General features: G+C 46.7%; 2 protein-coding genes across 3 annotated transcripts in view; one reads left to right on the top strand and one right to left on the bottom strand.

The window, feature by feature from the left end:
* Positions 1-4,161, top strand: part of ACSM3 (acyl-CoA synthetase medium chain family member 3) — a 136,319-nt gene extending 132,158 nt beyond the window's left edge. The window contains exon 14 of the mRNA XM_063934436.1: positions 3,721-4,161. Coding sequence (XP_063790506.1) covers positions 3,721-3,807 — 87 coding nt within the window. The 3' untranslated portion in view covers positions 3,808-4,161. The remainder of the gene's footprint in view (positions 1-3,720) is intronic.
* A 403-nt stretch (positions 4,162-4,564) lies between these two features.
* ERI2 (ERI1 exoribonuclease family member 2) overlaps positions 4,565-23,015 on the bottom strand; it is a 36,360-nt gene continuing 17,909 nt past the window's right edge. For both annotated transcript variants that reach the window (XM_063934434.1, XM_063934435.1), the window contains 5 exons: positions 21,994-22,150; positions 20,441-20,541; positions 19,977-20,058; positions 6,218-6,306; positions 4,565-6,024 (listed from right to left, as the gene is read on the bottom strand). In XM_063934434.1, the coding sequence (XP_063790504.1) occupies positions 4,684-6,024; positions 6,218-6,306; positions 19,977-20,058; positions 20,441-20,541; positions 21,994-22,150 (1,770 nt within the window). In that variant the 3' untranslated portion in view covers positions 4,565-4,683. The remainder of the gene's footprint in view (positions 6,025-6,217; positions 6,307-19,976; positions 20,059-20,440; positions 20,542-21,993; positions 22,151-23,015) is intronic.

Genomic DNA, 23,015 nt, shown 5'->3' with positions numbered 1-23,015 from the left:
TCCAGGCCGAAGCAATTGCAGGCCTCAGTAGAGTACCGGAATGTGTATAAACAGACTTCAGGATACCTTCCTGCTTCCTATCCGCAGGATCCTTTAGGGCGGCCGTATCCTGTGACGGCAGGGCCACCTTCTTAGATAAGCGTGTCAAAGCTTTGTCTACCCTAGGGGAGGATTCCCAGCGTAACCTGTCCGTTGGCGGGAAAGGGTACGCCATAAGTAATCTTTTGGAAATCAGCACTTTCCTTTCGGGAATCCCACGCTTTTTCACATAATTCATTTAATTCATGTGAAGGGGGTTAAGGTCACCTCTTGCTTTTTCTCCCCATACATATAAACCCTCTTGTCAGGGATCGGGGTTTCCTCTGTGATGTGTAACACATCTTTCATTGCTATAATCATGTAGCAGATGGCTTTAGCCATTTTAGGCTGTAATTTTGCCTCATCGCCATCGACACTGGAGTCAGAATCCATGTCGATATCTGTGTCAACAATCTGGGATAGTGGGCGCTTCCGAGACCCTGACTGTCCCAAGGCATTAGCTTTATCCAACCTTTTATGCAAGGAGCTTACATTATCATTTAACACCTTCCACATATCCATCCAATCAGGTGTCGGTGCAGTCGGCGGAGACACCACATTCAACTGCACCTGTTCTGCCTCCACGTAGCCTTCCTTGTCAAACATGTCGACACAAACGTACCGGCACACCGCACACGCACAGGGGATGCTCTAATTGAGGACAGGACCCCCACAAGGCCTTTTGGGGAGACAGAGAGAGAGTATGCCAGCACACACCCCAGCGCTATATAACCCAGGGATTACACAGTAACTTAGTGTTTACTCAGTAGCTGCTGTATAAATGATCAATGCGCCTAAATTTAAGTGCCCCCCCTCTCTTTTTTACCCTCTTTCTACCTTGAGACTGCAGGGGAGAGCCTGGGGAGCTTCCTCTCAGCGGAGCTGTGGAGAGAAAATGGCGCTGGTGAGTGCTGAGGAAGAAGCCCCCGCCCCCTCAGCGGCGGGCTTCTGTCCCGCTTTCTGTGTAAAAATAATGGCGGAGGCTCATACATATATACAGTGCCCAGCTGTATATATGTGCCTTTTGCCAAGAGGTACCATAATTGCTGCCCAGGGCGCCCCCCCTTGCGCCCTGCACCCTACAGTGACCGGAGTGTGTGGGTAGTGTGGGAGAAATGGCGCACAGCTGCAGTGCTGTGCGCTACCTCATGTGAAGACAGGAGTCTTCTGCCGCCGATTTTGATGTCTTCTTGCTTCTGCCGGCTTCTGTTTTCTGGCTCTGCGAGGGGGACGGCGGCGCGGCTCCGGGAACGGACGACCAAGGTTAAGATCCTGTGTTCGAACCCTCTGGAGCTAATGGTGTCCAGTAGCCTAAGAAGCGCAACCTAGTCGCAGTTAGTAGGTTTGCTTCTCTCCCCTCAGTCCCACGTAGCAGAGAGTCTGTTGCCAGCAGAAGCTCTCTGAAAATAAAAAACCTAACTAAAATACTTTATCAGCAAGCTCAGGAGAGCTCACTAAAAGCACCCAGCTCTGTCCGGGCACAGATTCTAACGGAGGTCTGGAGGAGGGGCATAGAGGGAGGAGCCAGTGCACACCAGTAGTACTAAATCTTTCTTAGAGTGCCCAGTCTCCTGCGGAGCCCGTCTATTCCCCATGGTCCTTACGGAGTCCCCAGCATCCACTAGGACGTTAGAGAAATTACTTTTCTGTCGGAATCAAAAAAATAAAAATAGTGTACACATATGCAAACTTACGTGTTAAAGCAATGGTCCATAGGCATTAGGGTTATGTGCACATCCCGTAGACAATACATTATATATGTGTTGTAAGTAGCACCTACAGTGTTTTTTTTTTTGTTTTAACTTCGACTGTATATCTGTGTGCATGTCTGAGACTGAATACAAAGTATGACAGAACATGTTTTGTCAACAGAACAGGTTTTGAAAACTGTGGATGCTAAATTTTACACATATATACAATACACGTGTATCTTTTGCGGGAATCGAACCCTAGCTCACAGGCATGGCAACCATCGGTGATATCACTATGCCAAGTGATGTAGAACTCTGAACTGTGCATTTCTTAGTGTGCATTGGAGACGCTGAGCCAATCTACAGATGTGTCCTCTTACAGCCTTGCTGCAGTCAACCTAAACAGCCCTTGAAGTCACACCATGCCACAGCAGGATGCAGTAACAGCTTTGTTTGCGTTTTTTTCATGGAAATGCGTCTTAAGGCCCATACACACTTGACGATGCACACATCGTTAACGACCGTCGTTAACGACTTCCCTTGAACAGCTGAGCAAACGACATGAGCATACACACTACCAACGACCAAAGACGAAAGATGAAAGACCAAAGACGAAAGATGAAAGACCAAAGACGAAAGACCATAGACCATTCATCGTTAAAGCATTCAAGCTGAACAGTTTATTAAAATAATGAGCTGGTGAACAGTGGCTTGGTCGTTGGTCGTTGGTCTTTCACATCATACACATTCAACGATGTCTCTGGTCGGTAACGACCATAGTGGAAATTGAGCATACATGCTCCACAGATGAACGATGGACGTTAACGTCCCGCGGGGCCGCGCATCGTTGGTCGTTGGATGCATACACACTTGACGATATAATGAACGACGTCGTTCATGAGGGCTGAAATGAACGACATCGTTCATTTTATCGTCAAGTGTGTATGGGCCTTTAGACGCAAAGTAATGTAATAGGATGCACAAGCAGCTTCTGCTGATTAAAATGGTATGCAGCATGCCTATGTTGTTTGTGTGTGTGACTGCGACTGTATTTGCATACAAAATGCTACTAGTGTTTTCATGGAAAACCCTTAACGTTTCATTTCGGATGCAGATAGAGCAGCTATTACACACAGAATGGTGTAGTGCATGGTAACCATCAGCAATACCACTAGGCATACATAGCCACAGAAATGTACAGTAAAGTAGTTCTTGCGCTATAGTGTATTTCAATGCATGCGCAATGGTGATTCTTGCAGTACAGTACTTTATTGGACACCCCATGCATGCACAATGGTGATTTTCAAAAGCGACATCTGGTGGATAATCACTGGTATTACACTCACCGGTAACACCATATGCCACACTAAACTCTATGCGCCACCCTGCGACTCTGTGATCGGGACAAACGCAAAGACGGTATAGATGAGCGAGGCTCCATCAGTAGCAAGAGTACCAAATGTTTTCCCTGTACAAAGCTGTGTACACCTTGATGCCATATAAATTAATTATAATAACGATGATAAAATGATTGCATTCACACTTTGTGAAACTGGGTTGCAGCGGATGTTCTCATGTAGGCAGAGTTAAGCGAGTGCGTGTTCATGTAAAGAAGTGATATGTATAGCTGAATTCAAGTGAAGATACATCTGTCTGTAGCAAAGTTTTGCAGTTAGTATAGGAGCAAGTATGCGCCTATTATGACTAGTAGTAAACCAGGCACACTAGAAGATATGGTCACAGCTGTGCACAATGCTGCATATGGAGAGATATACTTTTTGTTCTGTGCACACAGTTTCAGCCATGTATACCCAATTTACTTCCATCTCTGCTTCAGGCCCCTAAAAGTTTTACTATGTGTAAAGACCAAAACACCCTTAAAATAAAATCAAGTCAGATATTGTGTAAGAATTGATTCACTGCTTATTCTTTTTCTTCTGACTATTAACAGATTGAATTTGTTCAACAACTGCCAAAAACGGTCAGTGGGAAGATTCGGAGGAATGAGCTGAGAAACAAAGAATGGGGAAAGGTGTAGATGCCACAGCATCACAGAACCAGTGCTACCTGACCAATCATATGGTCGCTTCTTTTCCCATAGACCTGCCACATGACATAAAGACCAATCTTTTTGAAAGACCTTTAACCTGCACAAAGTGCGGGCTGAACCAGTTTTCAGTGGATCAGATTTGCTACGAACCACTGGCCTCACCAGGACCACTATTCATAATACAGGGTCCCTGAGTGTACCGATTTCCTGCATTCACATGAATATTGATTCCACCCACAAAACAGTAGCATGCAGTCTGCGTAAGTCTTGGGTGCAACTGACATCAGTCATTCCATGAAACAAAGTATAAAAAATATATTTTTATTTGTATACACGTGATAGTTTCTAAAGTACATTCACTTTGTGCACGTTTCTAAATGACAAGTATAAAAACACAATTTTCTACATAATGAATTATATAATATAAATCCAACAGAAGTTACTTTTTGTGCAATACTACAAAACTGCAGCCTTTATGTGGAAAGAATGTAATGTTTGAGCCACAAAGGTTCTGATTGTAGTTGAACAACAGCTGGACAGTCCCTGGTTGGTGAATATCAGATCTGTACCAGCGTATACCTTACACTGAATGATGACGCTACAGTATTCAGTCTTTACAGTTATAACCATTTATAAAATTAATTTGTAGTAGTTCCAATAAGGTATTGTCACACAAGCTACTTTTTATAAACAGAAATAAATGCTACATATTTGTAGACCCCTAAAATGCAGTTGCTTCGGGTGGTCTTACTGTATATATAGCTCTATGACTGGCAGAACATGATTCATATTACATGGCAAATCACTTGTACAATGCCATTCCGATAAAAAATAATAAAAATTATATATTTAGCAGCAAAAGAATTATGTCCTCATTGATGGTCTTAGATTGATAAATGGTTTGTGAGAAGTTGAAGACCCCATACTAATGTTGTGACTTGTATTAAAAGACGACCCCTCAATGGTGGAGAGCAGGACTGAAGAGTTGGAAGACTTCTCCTTCAGAACTGTATTTGCCCATTTAAAATATTTACAGCCTTTCCCGTTCTCATCATATCTCTTTCGTACAGAGCAGCTGTAGAAACCCCTGCCATGGTTTGGGCCTACGGTGGAGACCGTACACTTCTTAGCCCTTCTACCACAGTTGCACATCGGGGCAGTGATGTGGCCCATTTTTGCTACTTTAATGGTGCTGTTCATGTTGACTGTAGAATTTAAAACTGCACGTGGGACAACACGAGGGCAACGAGTAGTCACAGGTAAAGTGCGGTTACTGTGATCTTCATGTATGGTAAAGGGAAGTTTCTTTGGTGGAGAGTAGAAGCTTACACTAGAAAGTTTCCTCTTTGGAAAGTAATCCAATAGTGTAGGCATTTTACTTGTCTGGCCAGTAGATATTGCAGTTGTATTTGATTTGCTTCCCAAAGCACTGGGTAATTTAAAAGATGAACCATTACACATCTGCTTCTTTATATTAACATTATAAATTGTGGTGTCTGGGCTTTTGTAAACTACAGATTTAGACTGGGGGCCTACAGGTCGATATCCAACATATTTCATCGGTGGACCCTCATTTAAATTGTCCTGATCACTATTTAACATTAAGACACTGGCCGATGGTGAATCCATTGGTAACAGAACTGGTTCCTCTAGCTTAGTGGATCTAACACTTTGATCTTGGGAATCCTCTATAACTGCTGCTTCTTCCCAGTCAGCCAGAATAGACAAGTCCGAGCTGGAGGCTAGATCCAGGGTAGACTCCTCATTCACAGACACAACAGTGGTAGAGATTAGTACTTGACCATGGCTGTGTGGGAAATGGACCATAGGTGTAGATGTAAAGGCTCCAATTTGTACTCCGTTTTGAAGGGAACCAAATGAATTCAGGCTGGAGAACCCATATCTATTTCCAAGTGTAGTAGACAGACCATTTATTAGAGTCTGGGGCTGTTTGTGCGCGCCACCAGATGGTTCTTTTTGCTGTTGGACGCCGGTCTTATTTTGCTTGTCTGTTGGAGGAGTCTGCACAGTTTTCGGTCCAGGGCTTACGTAGGAGTGTGCAGAAGCAGGATCTTGGAATAAACCTTTATGGTCATCTTTAACCATCGTCATAGTTGAAGCCTGTTTAACGTCACCCTGTCCAGATATACAACCTTGTGCTGGCACTACCGGCTTGGCTCTTTCTGATGAAATTTTGGGGACTACCTAGTTTTTACAAAGAAAACCCAGATTTTTTCAAAAACAAAATCAAGACAATAAGTTTTGGCACAAATTTATATTTTCTATAATTCTGGTTTCATATATTGTGCCTCCAGTGGTTTGGTTGATTATTTACATTGCACTACATGTCATAATTTGTTGATTGAAGAAAAAACGGAGCCCTAAAGAACCAACTGACCTTATCTAAAGATTTAGTTATTTTCATTACACAACCATCACAGATCATTCTCCAAGCCAGCCTTGCTGTGTTCCGGGAATCATCCAGGCCTGAAAGAAAACACATTTCATTCCAACAATGAGAGACTACAACTTCCACTATAAAAGGATTCTAAGGGGTAAATTTACTAAGATGGGAGTTCTATTTAAGATGGGATGTTGCCCTTAGCAACCAATCAGATTCTACTTCTCATTTATCTAGCCCCTTCTAGAAGATAATACATGGAATGTGATTGGTTGCTATGGGCAACATCCCATCTTAAATAGAACTCCCATCTTAGTAAATTTACCGCTAGATATTTTACAAAAACGATTGTGCAAAAAGACACAAAAGAAAGTGTAGCACATTAAAATGGTTTAGTAAAGGTTTAAACGGCAAGGTAATAACATTGAACAGTAAATATAAAACAATTACATTGCTTAGCTAAAGATAATTAGGCATAACTGAGCTACAGTATTTACACCTTGCTAAATATATCAAGCATGCCAACTGCCCCACCTCTTTTGGTAGTGGTTATCTTGTCTTACACAAATTTAAGGCAGTGCATAAGACAGAGAGACTGCCTTGCAGTTTCTTAGGTAACGAATGCTCTGCACAAATAGGATTTTAATTACCTACCGGTAAATCCATTTCTCGTAGTCTGTAGAGGATGCGCGGGTCCACATTAGTACCATGGGGTATAGACAGGTCCACTAGGAGCCATTGGCACTTTAAGAGTGTGGGCTGGCTCCTCCCTCTATGCCCCTCCTACCAGACTCAGTCTAGAAACTGTGCCCGAGGAGACTGACAACTTCGAGAAAAGGAGTTTACACAGATAGTGGCGAGATTCATACTAGCTCACACACAGAAGGCAAACCAAGCTAACAAACTTGGAAACTCAGCAACTGCTGAAACAGTACTTATCAAGTAACAATGCAGTACGTAACTAAAAACAAAGTTGTACTGAACCAGAAAACCACTGCAGGAAAACAAAGCGCTGGATGGGCGCCCAGCATCCTCTACGGACTATGAGAAAAGGATTTACCGGTAGGAAATGAAAATCCTATTTTCTCTTACGTCCTAGAGGATGCTGGGGTCTACATTAGTACCATGGGGATATACCAAAGCACCCAGAATGGGTAAGAGAGCGCGGAGGCTCTTGCAGAACTGATTGACCAAACTTAAGGTCCTCAGAGGCCAAAGTAGCGAACTTGTAGAACTTTGCGAACGTGTTCGACCCCGACCAAGTAGCCGCTCGGTAGAGCTGTAAAGCCGAGACACTCCGGGCCGCCCTGGAAGAACCCACCTTACGAGTAGAGTGGGCCTTAACAGACGTAGGGGACGGCAAGCCTGCCGTAGAATACTCATGCTGGATAGTGAACCTGATCCAGCGAGAGATTGTCTGCTTAGAAACAGGACACCCAATTTTCTTGGGATCATACAGGACAAACAGAGTCCGATTTCCTGTGATGAGCAGTCCTCCTCACAGATTTTTAGAGCCCTTACAACATCTAAGGACTTTGAAGAAATTGAGGAGTCAGTCGCAACTGGCATCACAATAGGTTGGTTGATATGAAATGCTGACACAACCTTCGGAAGAAACTGCTGACGTGTCCGAAGCTCAGCTCTATCTTCATGGAACATCAAGTATGGGCTTTTACATGACAAAGCCCCCAACTCCGACACACGTCTAGCAGAAGCTAATGCCAACAAAGTGACAGCCTTCCATGTGAGAAACTTGACCTCTACCTCCTGTAGAGGCTCAAACCAGTCTGACTGGAGGAAATGCAACACCACGTTAAGATCCCAGGGCGCCATAGGCGGTACAAAGGGAGGTTGGATGTGCAGAATTCCCTTAAAAAAAAAGTCTGAACCTCAGGGAGGGCAGCCAATTGTTTCTGGAAGAAAATGGATAGGGCTGAAATTTGAACCTATACGGATCCTAACCTCCGGCCCATATCCACACCTGCTTGAAGGAAGAGGAGAAAACGTCCCAGTTGAAACTCCACCGTAGGAAACCTCTTGGACTCACACCAAGATACATATTTTTTCCAAATATGATGGTAATGTTTAGACCAGTGATTTTCAACCTTTTTCAATTCGGGGCATGCCGATCAAAATTCTAAAATTGCCAAGGCACACCATCAGTACCCCACAAACAACCCCCCCCCCACCCACCAAAACACACACTTTGGCCCACATGGGAAATTAAAACACACATTGGTCCCCACAGTAATAAAAAAAAAATTCACTGGCTCCCACAGTAATTAAACACAATGGCTCCCCACAGTAATTGCACATATTGTCCCCCCACAGCAATTAACCCCCACAGTAATTACACATTGTCCCCCTACATTAATTGCACATATTGTCCCCCCACAGCAATTACACCCCCACCCCCACAGTAATTATACATATTGCCCCCCACATTAATTGCACATATTGTCCCATCCACAGTAATTAGACATATTGTCCCCCCAGGCAATTATTCACATTGGCCCCTTACACACAGTAAATACACATACCCTCTCAGCGTCAACCGGCAGGAGTTAATGCAGCCATGAGCAGTGAGGTGCAGCAGGGAGTAGCACTTTGCTGGCGGATGGCAGGCGGGCAGTAATGCAGCCACGAGTAGTGAGGAGCAGCACTTGGCAGGCGGTGGGCGAGCAGCCGGGCGGCTCGGCGGGCAGGCAATGTGTCACGCTGCATTGTAAAGTTCACTGGCGTGATGACGGGCAGCTCATCTCTGGCGGCACATCTAAAAGCCACTGGCGGCACACTAGTGTGCCGCGGCACAGTGGTTGAAAACCACTGGTTTAGATGTTACTCCTTTCCTAGCCTGTATCAGGGTAGGAATAACCTTGTTCGGAATGCCCTTCCGAGCTAGTATCTGGCGTTTAACCTCCATGCCGTCAAACGTAGCCGTGGTAAAAGTCTTGATAGGCGAACAGCCCCTGCTGCAGCAGGTCCTCCCGAAGAGGCCTCGGCTCTTCAAGCAGTAGATCCAGAAGAGCCGCATACCAAGACCTTCTGGGCCAGTATGGAGCAATGAGGATCACTTGAACCCTTGTTCTCCTTATGAGCTTTAGCGCTCTTGGAATGAGTGGGAGTGGTGGAAACACATACACTGACTGGAGTACCCACGGAGTCACTAGGGCGTCCACCGCTTGCGGGTCCCTCGACCTGGAACAATATCGCAGAAGCTTCTTGTTGAGAAGAGAGGCCATCATGTCTATTTGGGGTACACCCCAAAGATCTGTTACCTCCTTGAACACCTCCGGATGGAAACCCCACTCCCCAGGATGGAGATAGTGTCTGCTGAGGAAGCCCGGAATGAAGATTGCTGACAGCGCCAACGCATGTTTTTCTGCCCAGAGGATTATTCTTGTTACCTCTGACATTGCAGCTCTGCTGTTCATTCCGCCCTGTCGGTTTAAGTAAGCCACTGTTGTTACATTGTCCGACTGCACTTGAATGGCCCGATTTCTCAGAAGATGGGCCGCTTGGAGAAGACCGTTGTAGACGGCTCTTACTTCCAGAATGTTTATCGGCAGGCCGGCTTCCAGACTTGACCACCTTCCTTTGAAGGTTTTCCCTTGAGTGACTGCACCCCAGCCCCGGAGACTTGCATCCGTGGTTAGAAGGATCCAGTCCTGAATCCCGAACCTGTGGCCCTCCAGAAGGTGAGGCAATTGTAGCCACCAGAGGAGTGAAATCCTGGCCTTTGCCGACAGACGTATTCTCTGGTGCATGTGTTGATGAGATCCCACTTGTCCAGGAAATCCAGTTGGAAGGACCGAACATGAAACCTCCCATACTGCAGAGCTTCGTAAAAAGCCACCATCTTCCCCAGAAGGCGAATGCACTGTTGAACCAACACCGGGGCTGGCTTCAGGACATTCCGGACCATGGTTTGTATTACCAATGCTTTTTCCTCTGGAAGAAACACCCTCTGCACTTCCATGTCAAGGATCATTCCCAGAAAGAACATCCTCCTGGTTGGTTCCAAATGTAATGTAAGGTCAGGATCCAACCGTGTTCCGAGTAGATGGGTCGTGAGAACTATGGACTGTAACAGCTTCTCCTTGGACAATTGGAAGAAAAAAAGAAAAAAAAGAAGGAGAGAGCGCAAGCAGACTACATGTACATTTGAACAAATTTATTCATAAAATAAGTTAAATCACAATCAATTAAAAAGTGACATTAGTTAGAACTAATAATATATTCAATTCAACAAAGAATCCACACTCGGCATATGATATATAATAGTCCCACAGTACTAGTGCACTAGTAAATGATGCAATATTCGGTATACGTTCTTTGTTAGAACCAATAATCCATCAGTCTGGTGTGATTAATGGTGGCTGATAATTTGATATGCAAATTTTTAAAAAAATATAGCACTTTAGAAACAGTTCCAAAATGAATGTTTTCCTTTATTCTATATAGTAGTGATATTCTTGCTATTGGATAAACCGGTTTGGTAAAGGTATCATACTGGAATTAGGTGAAGTAAAGTGCATGAGCTCCGTCTGTCACTCTCTCACTGTGACTAGTATCCGGAGCTGAATTGCTTACCGCTTCCACAGATGACCCAGCGGTACTGACCATGAACCGGGCGCCGCTCTTTCTAGCGGCTCGACCTCCCGTTCTCCTGCCGGACCAGTATGGCAGGATATCTCTTTCACTGCCGCCTCCAAAACGGATCGCTGGTGCTCCAGATGATTTGAGCACTGTAGAATGAATCAAATGAAAGCCACGGTCCCCATATAGCAAGCGGGACCAATGCAGGTGGCTACGGAGCTGGTCAATCAATTCTGGCAGAGATTGAGGGTATAGAATAAATAAACTCGTAGGACTGACGAGTGCCTGGATCCTTTGAGCCCTGACGCGTTTCTCGACCGACAACACTGGTCGTTTCCTCAGAGGGTTGAAGTCTCCTTGGACAATGCCTTTATCAGCAGATCGTCCAGATATGGAATTATCTTCACCCCCTGTCTGCGGAGGAGAACCATCATTTCCGCCATCACCTTGGTGCTGTAAGAGGCAGAATGGCAGGGCCTGGAATTGAAAATGACAGTCCAACAGTGCGAATCGGAGATAAACTTGATGCGGCGGCCAAATCAGAATGTAGAGGTACGCATCCTTGATATCCAGGGATACCAGGAATTTCCCCTCCTCCAGACCTGATATCACCGCCCTTAGGGACTCCATTTTGAACTTGAACTCCCTCAGGAAGAGATTTAGCGATTTTAAGTTCAGAAATGGCCTGACCGAACCATCCGGTTTCGGTACCACGAAAAGATTCGAATAGTAACCTTTGTTTGCATATGGGAACTGGTACAATAACCTGTGCCTCCACCTACTTCTGGGTGGCTTCCTGTAGGATAGTCCTGTCTGTCAACAAAGCTGGCAAGCCTGATTTGAAGAACTGGTGAGGAGGGAGATCTTGAAATTCCAGCCTGTACCCCTGGGACACAATATCGTGCACCCAGGGATCTAGGCCGGACGACACCCAGACGTGACTGAAGTGCCCGAGTCTCGCACCCACCAGTACCACCTCCAGGCCGCACAGTCCACCGTCATGCTGAGGACCTTGGCGTACCCGAAGTAGGTTTCTGTTCCTGGGAACCCGCCGCAGCAGGTTTCTTGGATTTTGGCCGACTTCCTCTAAAGAAGGCGTTAGACGGCTTGGCCTTTCTTGCTTTGGCAGTCCGAAAGGACTGAGGTGCAGTTGAAGAAAAGGGTTTCTTCATAGCAGGTGAAGCTGAGGGAAGAAAAGGAGACTTACCCGCTGTAGCAGTGGAAATCCATGCATCCAACGCTTCCCCAAAGAGAGCCTGACCTGTGTAGGGTAGGGTCTCCACACCTCTCCTGGATTCCGCGTCGACAGACCACTGGCGCAGCCAAAGTCCCCTACGAGCTGAGACAGACATGGAAGATATCCCTGCAGCCATGGAACCCAGGTCATTCATGGATTCCACCATAAATCCTGAGGAATCCTGAACGTTACGTCAAAACACTTCAACATCACTTTTATCCATTGTATCCAAATCCTCAAGTAAAGTGGTCAGGCAACGTTACAAAGGCTTTGGAAATCCATGCACAGGCAATAGTAGAACGTAGAATCGCCCCTGAAGCCGTGTATATGGATTTGAGCGTAGTGTCGACTTTGCGATCAGCCGGCTCTTTTAAGGCGGTAGATCCTGGAACAGGTAAAACCACCTTTTTTGAGAGTCTGGATACAGACGCGTCAACTATGGGTGGGTTTTCCCATTTTTTCCTATCCTCCTCAGGGAAGGGGAAAGCAACCAGAACCCTCCTAGGGATCTGGATTTTTTTCTCTGGGTTTTCCCATACTTTCTCAAATATAGTATTTAATTCTTTAGACGCAGGGAAGGTTAGCGAGGCTTTCTTATGGTCAGTGAAGTAAGCCTCCTCAACCTGTTCAGGTGTTGTATCAGTAATATTCAACACATCTCTAATAGCCTCTATCATCAACTGCACCCCTTTTGCAAGAAATGCCTCCCCCCGCAGCACACTCCCCTCACCGTCTGCCGTGTCAGAATAGGTATCCGTGTCATCTTGCATAATCTGGGCAAGAGCACGTTTGTGGGAACATACAAGTAGGGGGTCCTGAGGTAACAGAACGAGGCAAAACGGCTATAGAGTTCTGTAAAACCTGAGTTGCAGATTCATTCTATGCAACCCTAGTAGAAATCTGAGAAAATAAGAATTTACTTACCGATAATTCTATTTCTCATAGTCCGTAGTGGATGCTGGGGACTCCGAAAGGACCATGGGGAATAGCGGCTCCGCAGGAGACTGGGCACAAAAGTAAAAAGCTTTAGGACTACCTGGTGTGCACTGGCTCCTCCCCCTATGACCCTCCTCCAAGCCTCAGTTAGGATACTGTGCCCGGACGAGCGTACACAATAAGGAAGGATTTTGAATCCCGGGTAAGACTCTTACCAGCCACACCAATCACACCGTACAACTTGTGATCTGAACCCAGTTAACAGCATGATAACAGAAGGAGCCTCTGAAAAGATGGCTCACAACAACAATAACCCGATTTTTGTAACAATAACTATGTACAAGTAATGCAGACAATCCGCACTTGGGATGGGCGCCCAGCATCCACTACGGACTATGAGAAATAGAATTATCGGTAAGTAAATTCTTATTTTCTCTAACGTCCTAGTGGATGCTGGGGACTCCGAAAGGACCATGGGGATTATACCAAAGCTCCCAAACGGGCGGGAGAGTGCGGATGACTCTGCAGCACCGAATGAGAGAACTCCAGGTCCTCCTCAGCCAGGGTATCAAATTTGTAGAATTTAGCAAACGTGTTTGCCCCTGACCAAGTAGCTGCTCGGCAAAGTTGTAAAGCCGAGACCCCTCGGGCAGCCGCCCAAGAAGAGCCCACCTTCCTTGTGGAATGGGCTTTTACAGATTTTGGCTGTGGCAGGCCTGCCACAGAATGTGCAAGCTGAATTGTACTACAAATCCAACGAGCAATAGTCTGCTTAGAAGCAGGAGCACCCAGCTTGTTGGGTGCATACAGGATAAACAGCGAGTCAGATTTTCTGACTCCAGCCGTCCTGGAAACATATATTTTCAGGGCCCTGACTACGTCCAGTAACTTGGAATCCTCCAAGTCCCTACCTAGTAGCCGCAGGCACCACAATAGGCTGGTTTAAGTGAAATGCTGAAACCACCTTAGGGAGAAATTGAGGACGAGTCCTCAATTCTGCCCTGTCCGTATGAAAAATTAGGTAAGGGCTTTTATAGGATAAAGCCGCCAATTCTGAAACACGCCTGGCTGAAGCCAGGGCTAACAGCATTACCACTTTCCATGTGAGATATTTTAAGTCCACAGTGGTGAGTGGTTCAAACCAATGTGATTTTAGGAACTCCAAAACTACATTGAGATCCCAAGGTGCCACTGGAGGCACAAAAGGAGGCTGTATATGCAGTACTCCCTTGACAAACGTCTGAACTTCAGGAACAGAAGCTAGTTCTTTTTGGAAGAATATTGACAGGGCCGAAATTTGAACCTTAATGGACCCTAATTTTAGGCCCATAGAGAGTCCTGTTTGCAGGAAATGCAGGAATCGACCCAGTTGAAATTCCTCTGTAGGGGCCTTCCTGGCCTCGCACCACGCAACATATTTTCGCCAAATACGGTGATAATGTTGTACGGTCACATCCTTCCTGGCTTTGATCAGGGTAGGGATGACTTCATCCGGAATGCCTTTTTCCTTCAGGATCCGGCGTTCAACCGCCATGCCGTCAAACGCAGCCGCGGTAAGTCTTGGAACAGACATGGTCCCTGCTGGAGCAGGTCCTTTCTTAGAGGTAGAGGCCACGGGTCTTCCGTGAGCATCTCTTGAATTTCCGGGTACCAAGTCCTTCTTGGCCAATCCGGAGCCACGAGTATAGTCTTTACTCCTCTCCTTCTTATGATTCTCAGTACTTTTGGTATGAGAGGAAGAGGAGGGAACACATACACTGACTGGTACACCCACGGTGTTACCAGAGCGTCCACAGCTATTGCCTGAGGGTCCCTTGACCTGGCGCAATATCTGTCCAGTTTTTTATTGAGGCGGGACGCCATCATGTCCACCTTTGGTTTTTCCCAACGGTTCACAATCATGTGGAAGACTTCTGGGTGAAGTCCCCACTCCCCCGGGTGAAGATCGTGTCTGCTGAGGAAGTCTGCTTCCCAGTTGTCCACTCCCGGAATGAACACTGCTGACAGTGCTATCACATGATTTTCCGCCCAGCGAAGAATCCTTGCCACTTCCGTCATTGCTTTCCTGCTTCTTGTGCCGCCCTGTCTGTTTACGTGGGCGACTGCCGTGATGTTGTCCGACTGGATCAACACCGGCTGACCCTGAAGCAGAGGTCTTGCCTGACTTAGGGCATTGTAAATGGCACTGAGTTCCAGGATATTTATGTGAAGTGACGTTTCCATGCTTGACCACAAGCCCTGGAAATTTCTTCCCTGTGTGACTGCTCCCCAGCCCCTCAGGCTGGCATCCGTGGTCACCAGGACCCAATCCTGAATGCCGAATCTGCGGCCCTCTAGGAGATGAGCACTCTGTAACCACCACAGGAGAGACACCCTTGTCCTTGGAGACAGGGTTATCCGCTGATGCATTTGAAGATGCGATCCGGACCATTTGTCCAGCAGATCCCACTGAAAAGTTCTTGCGTGGAATCTGCCGAATGGAATCGCTTCGTAAGAAGCCACCATCTTTCCCAGGACCCTTGTGCATTGATGTACTGACACTTGGCCTGGTCTTAGGAGGTTCCTGACTAGGTCGGATAACTCCCTGGCTTTCTCTTCCGGGAGAAACACCTTTTTCTGTACTGTGTCCAGAATCATTCCTAGGAACAGCAGACGTGTCGTCGGAATCAGCTGCGATTTTGGAATATTTAGAATCCATCCGTGCTGTCGTAGTACTACTTGAGATAGTGCTACTCCGACCTCTAACTGTTCTCTGGACCTTGCCCTTATCAGGAGATCGTCCAAGTAAGGGATAATTAAGACGCCTTTTCTTCGAAGAAGAATCATCATTTCGGCCATTACCTTGGTAAAGACCCGGGGTGCCGTGGACAATCCAAACGGCAGCGTCTGAAACTGATAGTGACAGTTCTGTACCACAAACCTGAGGTACCCCTGGTGAGAAGGGCAAATTGGGACATGGAGGTAAGCATCCTTGATGTCCAGAGACACCATATAGTCCCCTTCTTCCAGGTTCGCTATCACTGCTCTGAGTGACTCCATCTTGAACTTGAACCTTTTTATGTAAGTGTTCAAGGATTTCAGATTTAAAATGGGTCTCACCGAGCCGTCCGGCTTCGGTACCACAAACAGCGTGGAATAATACCCCTTTCCCTGTTGTAGGAGGGGTACCTTGATTATCACTTGCTGGGAATACAGCTTGTGAATGGCTTCCAATACCGCCTCCCTGTCGGGGGGAGACGTTGGTAAAGCAGACTTCAGGAACCGGCGAGGGGGAGACGTCTCGAATTCCAATTTGTACCCCTGAGATACTACCTGCAGGATCCAGGGGTCCACTTGCGAGTGAGCCCACTGCGCGCTGAAATTCTTGAGACGGGCCCCCACCGTGCCTGAGTCCGCTTGTAAGGCCCCAGCGTCATGCTGAGGACTTGGCAGAAGCGGGGGAGGGCTTCTGTTCGTGGGAAGAGGCTGTCTGCTGCAGTCTTTTTCCCCTTCCTCTGCCCCAGGGCAGATATGAGTGGCCTTTTGCCCGCTTGCCCTTATGGGGACGAAAGGACTGAGCCTGAAAAGACGGTATCTTTTTCTGCTGCGAGGTGACTTGGGGTAAAAAGGTGGATTTCCCAGCCGTTGCCGTGGCCACCAGGTCCGATAGACCGACCCCAAATAACTCCTCCCCTTTATACGGCAATACTTCCATATGCCGTTTGGAATCCGCATCACCTGACCACTGTCGCGTCCATAACCCTCTTCTGGCAGAAATGGACATCGCACTTACTCTTGATGCCAGAGTGCAAATATCCCTCTGTGCATCACGCATATATAGAAATGCATCCTTTAAATGCTCTATAGTCAATAATATATTGTCCCTGTTTAGGGTATCAATATTTTCAGTCAGGGAATCCGACCAAGCCACCCCAGCACTGCACATCCAGGCTGAGGCGATTGCTGGTCGCAGTATAATACCAGTATGTGTGTATATACTTTTTAGGATATTTTCCAGCTTCCTATCAGCTGGTTCCTTGAGGGCGGCCGTATCAGGAGACGGTAACGCCACTTGTTTTGATAAGCGTGTGAGCGCCTTATCCACTCTAGGGGGTGTTTCCCAACGCGCCCTAACCTCTGGCGGGAAAGGGTATAATGCCAATAATTTTTTAGAAATTAGCAGTTTTTTATCGGGGGAAACCCACGCTTCATCACACACCTCATTTAATTCATCTGATTCTGGAAAAACTACGGGTAGTTTTTTCACACCCCACATAATACCCTTTTTTGTGGTACTTGTAGTATCAGAAATGTTCAAAACCTCCTTCATTGCCGTGATCATGTAACGTGTGGCCCTACTGGAAAATACGTTTGTTTCCTCACCGTCGACACTGGAGTCAGTGTCCGTGTCAGTGTCTGTATCGACCTGAGGTAACGGGCGTTTTATAGCCCCTGACGGTGTTTGAGACGCCTGTACAGGTATTAACTGATTTGCCGGCTGTCTCATGTCGTCAACAGTCTTTTGTAAAGTGCCGACACTATCACGTAATTCTTTCCATAAGACCATCCAGTCAGGTGTCGACTCCCTAGGGGGTGACATCACTAACACAGGCAATTGCTCCGCCTCCACACCATTTTCCTCCTCATACATGTCGACACAGCGTACAGACACACAGCACACACACAGGGAATGCTCTGATAGAGGACAGGACCCCACTAGCCCTTTGGGGAGACAGAGGGAGAGTTTGCCAGCACACACCAGAGCGCTATATATATACAGGGATAACCTTATATAAGTGTTTTTCCCTAATATAGCTGCTGTATATATTAATATGCCAATTTAGTGCCCCCCCTCTCTTGTTTTACCCTGTTTCTGTAGTGCAGGACTGCAGGGGAGAGTCAGGGAGCCTTCCTCCAACGGAGCTGTGAGGAAAAAATGGCGCCAGTGTGCTGAGGAGATAGGCCGCCGAGAAGGGGGCGGAGCCTTTCTCCCGCTTTTTAATGGAAAAATTGGCAGGGGTTAAATGCATCCATATAGCCCAGGAGCTATATGCGATGTATTTTTTGCCAAAAAAAGGTTTTTTTTTTTATTGCGTCTCAGGGCGCCCCCCCCAGCGCCCTGCACCCTCAGTGACCGGAGTGTGAAGTGTGCTGAGAGCAATGGCGCACAGCTGCGGTGCTGTGCGCTACCTTATTGAAGACAGGAGTCTTCTGCCGCCGATTTTCCGGACCTCTTCACTCTTCTGGCTCTGTAAGGGGGCCGGCGGCGCGGCTCCGGGACCCATCCATGGCTGGGCCTGTGATCGTCCCTCTGGAGCTAATGTCCAGTAGCCTAAGAAGCCCAATCCACTCTGCACGCAGGTGAGTTCGCTTCTTCTCCCCTTAGTCCCTCGGTGCAGTGAGCCTGTTGCCAGCAGGTCTCACTGAAAATAAAAAACCTACTTTAAACTTTTACACTAAGCAGCTCAGGAGAGCCCCTTAGCCTGCACCCATCTCGTTCGGGCACAAAAATCTAACTGAGGCTTGGAGGAGGGTCATAGGGGGAGGAGCCAGTGCACACCAGGTAGTCCTAAAGCTTTTTTACTTTTGTGCCCAGTCTCCTGCGGAGCCGCTATTACCCATGGTCCTTTCGGAGTCCCCAGCATCCACTAGGACGTTAGAGAAATCATAATTTTAATAGAGGGTAACCATTCAGGCTCCCTTGCTGGTATCTGCGCTAAGACAGTGCAATCCTGATTACATGGAATGGGATCATCCTGAAAGGACATATCCTCTGCAGCATATGACACGGAGTCCATGGACATAGCTTAATGGAGACCACACACACACACACACACACACACACACACACACAGGAGGACAGAGCGTTTCACCCCCAAGAATGGCAAGAGAGACACAGAGATTGGAGCCAAACCACACACAGCGCTTTTAAGGTATAGGGAGATCCCCAACCAGTGCTGACTGTGCACCTTAATAGGTTACACAGTCTTTATACAGCCTCCCCCCCTTCTACAACCCTCTGGTACCGTAAGAGATAGCTGGAGTTGAATTGGAGGGACAGCTCTCACTGACAGCGCTTCTGCAGGCAGAAAAATGGCGCTAAATGCTGCTGGGTCCGCTCTGAGGAGAAGCTCCGCCCCCTTCATGGTGCTGTCTTCCTGCTCTTCTGGAGATTATATTGGCCTGAGGAATTGTGCTGGCAGCGATCCTGGGACCCTGACAGGCTTGGAGGTCAGTGTAGGGTGTAGACGCTGGCTCAGGACGCCCCTCACAGCGCCGCACTATGTACCGCCAAGCCCCGGAGTGCAGTTAGTACTGCGCTCCATACCCTGCTGCTGCCATCTTCACACCGGCCCCCCACTTGCTAGGGGAGCGGTGACTAACTCGTCACAGATCTTCTGGCTCTGTAAGGGGGTGGCGGCATGCTGCTGGGGTCAGCGATCCCCTGTGGCGGGGAACGTTCGATCCTCTCAGGAGCTCAGTGTCCTGTCAGCGGAGATAGTGGCTCAGCAGCCTCCCTGTAAAATAATAAAATCTAAAAAAAACTTTTACCAGAGAAGCTCTGTAGAGCTCCCCTTGCTGTGACCGGCTCCTCCGGGTACATTTTCTAAACTGAGTCTGGTAGGAGGGGCATAGAGGGAGGAGCCAGCCCACACTCTCAAAACTCTTAAAGTGCCAATGGCTCCTAGTGGACCAGTCTATACCCCATGGTACTAATGTGGACCCCACACTAGTTGTGAACTAACTCTAGGACGTAAGAGAAAGGTAGGTTCCGGCAAATACAGCGAGGTCACAGCAATCATAACCAAGATACTAAGCTTTGCTATACGAGATTTTTCTTCTGAAATAAACACACTTTAACTGGCTTGTAAGGGCTGTGATGTGTATTTAGTTGTTATGATTGAGTGGTAAAGAAATACTCCAACATATTTTTATTTTATTTTTTTTTTATCAGTTTTAAGTTAGGTTCCAATAAATATTTTATTATTTATGTAGATAACATACCAGAATGTTCCCTTCCTGCAAATTCAATGCCAACATCTTGTAAGGCTCCATTTAATCCTTTTGGTTTGCGGTTGTAGAATAGCTGAAAAAAAAGACATTAAAAACAAAAAGATAAAGGGCGAGATTCAATTCTTTTCACCCCTTTCCACACCCGTTCTGTTTCTGCCCTCAGGGGCGTGGTATCATTATTTCAGCTCGCTACCCCCGGAGTAGGGAGGCACTCAACCCTTTACACAGCTAAACCTGATCACTATGGGCGTAATAACGGAGATCATTTTAGAAAGGAAATTGGGCGTGATGCATCATTTGAATCCCACCCATAGTGTGCAATCTCACAACTTAGCAGTGGATTTAACCATGAACACGTTCTCAGATTCTGTTTAGATTGCACAGCACAATGCAAAGTTTCCTTTAAATGTAACTCGATAGATAATAGCAATGACTAAATCGCTGACTCCGTGCACCTTGTAAGTTAGCCTGAGGTCAATCCAAGAGTTCAGAATGTCTGGTTTTCTCAGTTGTTTCCTTCTGCATTCATACAGCAAACAAACCCCCAGATCCCAGTCTGAAAAAGTGAAGAATAGTCACTAATATGAGAATTGTGTGCAGTGCTCTATTATGCCTATATATTTAGGGGTATATTCAAGTGAAGTCGAAAACTGCCGTCTGTCGAAAAGACAACAGTTTTCGACCTTTTAAGGTCCAATCCTGATACAACCTATTCAATATATCCCTAAATTTTCCGACAAGTCGATGAATTCGACTTGTCGAAAAGCACGTGGATCGGCGGAATAGCTGCCGATCCACGTGCTTGTGTCGAAAACGGGGCCAAAACCAACAGGTTTTGGCCCCCTTTTTGACCATCTCAATCTGACATCAAAAAGACGTCGGACTGAGATGCGGACCCAGGGGAGGAGAGGGGGGCGAGCAGCAGGGAGACAGGGGTACAGCCGGTGGGCACACAGGAAGATCGGCGCTACAGTAGCGCTGCAGCAGGATGTCACTCAGCCGCCCGACCTCACGGCAGCTTCCACCAGGCTCCAGCACGCTGCTGGAGCCGGGTGGAAGCTGCCGTGAGGTCGGGCGGCTGAGTGACATCCTGCTGCTGTGCTACTGTAGCGCTGATCTTCCCTGTATGCCCGCCGGCTGTCCCCCCGCGGCTCGCCCCTCTTCTCCTCCTCTGCGTCCCATCTCAATTCGACTTGAAAAATTCGAATTAAGATGGGATTGAATAGGGGTTGTCGGATCCATTCCGACAAATACATGTCGGAATGGATCCAACTTTAATTGAATATACCCTTATATTGGCAAAATAAAGTAGAAACATTAATGACACCTATAAGAAAAAAAAAAAAAAAGAAAAAAAAAAAAAAAAAAAAAAAAAAAGGATTGTTGTAGGTGTTAAAGACCATACCGTAACCAGGATAGAACTCCGGATCTAAAACAATAACTGAATCATGTCAGGTAACGACCGTATATCAAGCTGCCATACAAAAAAAATTATGTAGTGCACGTCTAAAGGGGGGTACACACGGAGAGATCCGTACTTAAAATCTAAGCAATCTTGCTAGATTGCTTAGATTTTAAGCACGGATCTGCCGTGTGTATGCCCTCCAGCGATAGCGATGCGCGGCCCCGCGCATCGCTATCGCCGATGCTAGATTGAGCTGCATGCAGGCTCAATCTAGCGGGTCGCTCACTTCACCGTTGTGTGAAGTGAGCGGCCCCCCGTCGCGCTGTGCTGAGCGGGGTGAGAGATGTGTGCTGAGCGGTCTGTGTTAAGATCGCTCAGCACACATCTCTCCCGTGAGTACCCCCCTTAAGTCAAAGTTCAGGTGTCACAGACTAGATTACATTAGTTAGAGCACATCTCTACCCAAATCTAATTAAAACAATAATGAGAACATTTTATGGACCTTTCCTGTGCATAGTTACTCAGGTGCTTAACAAACTCCATCAGAACTTTGCATATAGAGTACAAACAAACTTTGCATAACTATTTTTGACTGTTCGCTACCTGACCAGGTGACAAATCCGCACATCTTCTGCTCAGTGGAAGAGTGGCTTGGTAGGACACTTGGAAAAGTTATGCTCTTCTCCTTTTGGAGTTTTTGAATCCAGTTGGAAAACTGCGACAAGCAGATCTTTAAAGGAATTCCATCATCAACTTGTTGCTATTATTAAAACAGAATATCTTAGTTAATAAAATAAATAAATTGTTGCTTAAGGGGAAAAAATAAATAAAATAAAATAAGAATTTACTCACCGGTAATTCTATTTCTCGTAGTCCGTAGTGGATGCTGGGAACTCCGTAAGGACCATGGGGAATAGCGGGCTCCGAAGGAGGCTGGGCACTCTAGAAAGATTTATGACTACCTGGTGTGCACTGGCTCCTCCCACTATGACCCTCCTCCAAGCCTCAGTTAGGACACCGTGCCCGGACGAGCAGACATAATAAGGAAGGATTTAGAATCCCGGGTAAGACTCTTACCAGCCACACCAATCACACCGTACAACTCGTGATACTTTATCCAGTTTGACAGTATGAAAACAACTGAGCCTCTCAACAGATGGCTCAACAATAACCCTTTAGTTAACAATAACTATTTACAAGTATTGCAGACAATCCGCACTTGGGAGGGGCGCCCAGCATCCACTACGGACTACGAGAAATAGAATTACCGGTGAGTAAATTCTTATTTTCTCTAACGTCCTAGTGGATGCTGGGAACTCCGTAAGGACCATGGGGATTATACCAAAGCTCCCAAACGGGCGGGAGAGTGCGGATGACTCTGTAGCACCGAATGAGAGAACTCCAGGTCCTCCTCAGCCAGGGTATCAAATTTGTAGAATTTTGCAAATGTGTTTGCCCCTGACCAAGTAGCTGCTCGGCAAAGTTGTAAAGCCGAGACCCCTCGGGCAGCCGCCCAAGATGAGCCCACCTTCCTTGTGGAATGGGCATTTACAGATTTTGGCTGTGGCATGCCTGCCACAGAATGTGCAAGCTGAATTGTACTACAAATCCAGCGAGCAATAGAC

Source organism: Pseudophryne corroboree, chromosome 7, assembly GCF_028390025.1.
Source record: "Pseudophryne corroboree isolate aPseCor3 chromosome 7, aPseCor3.hap2, whole genome shotgun sequence".
NCBI lineage: Eukaryota > Metazoa > Chordata > Amphibia > Anura > Myobatrachidae > Pseudophryne > Pseudophryne corroboree.
The sequence above is the reverse complement of the archived record's forward strand: the minus strand, read 5'-3'. Positions and strand labels throughout refer to the sequence as shown.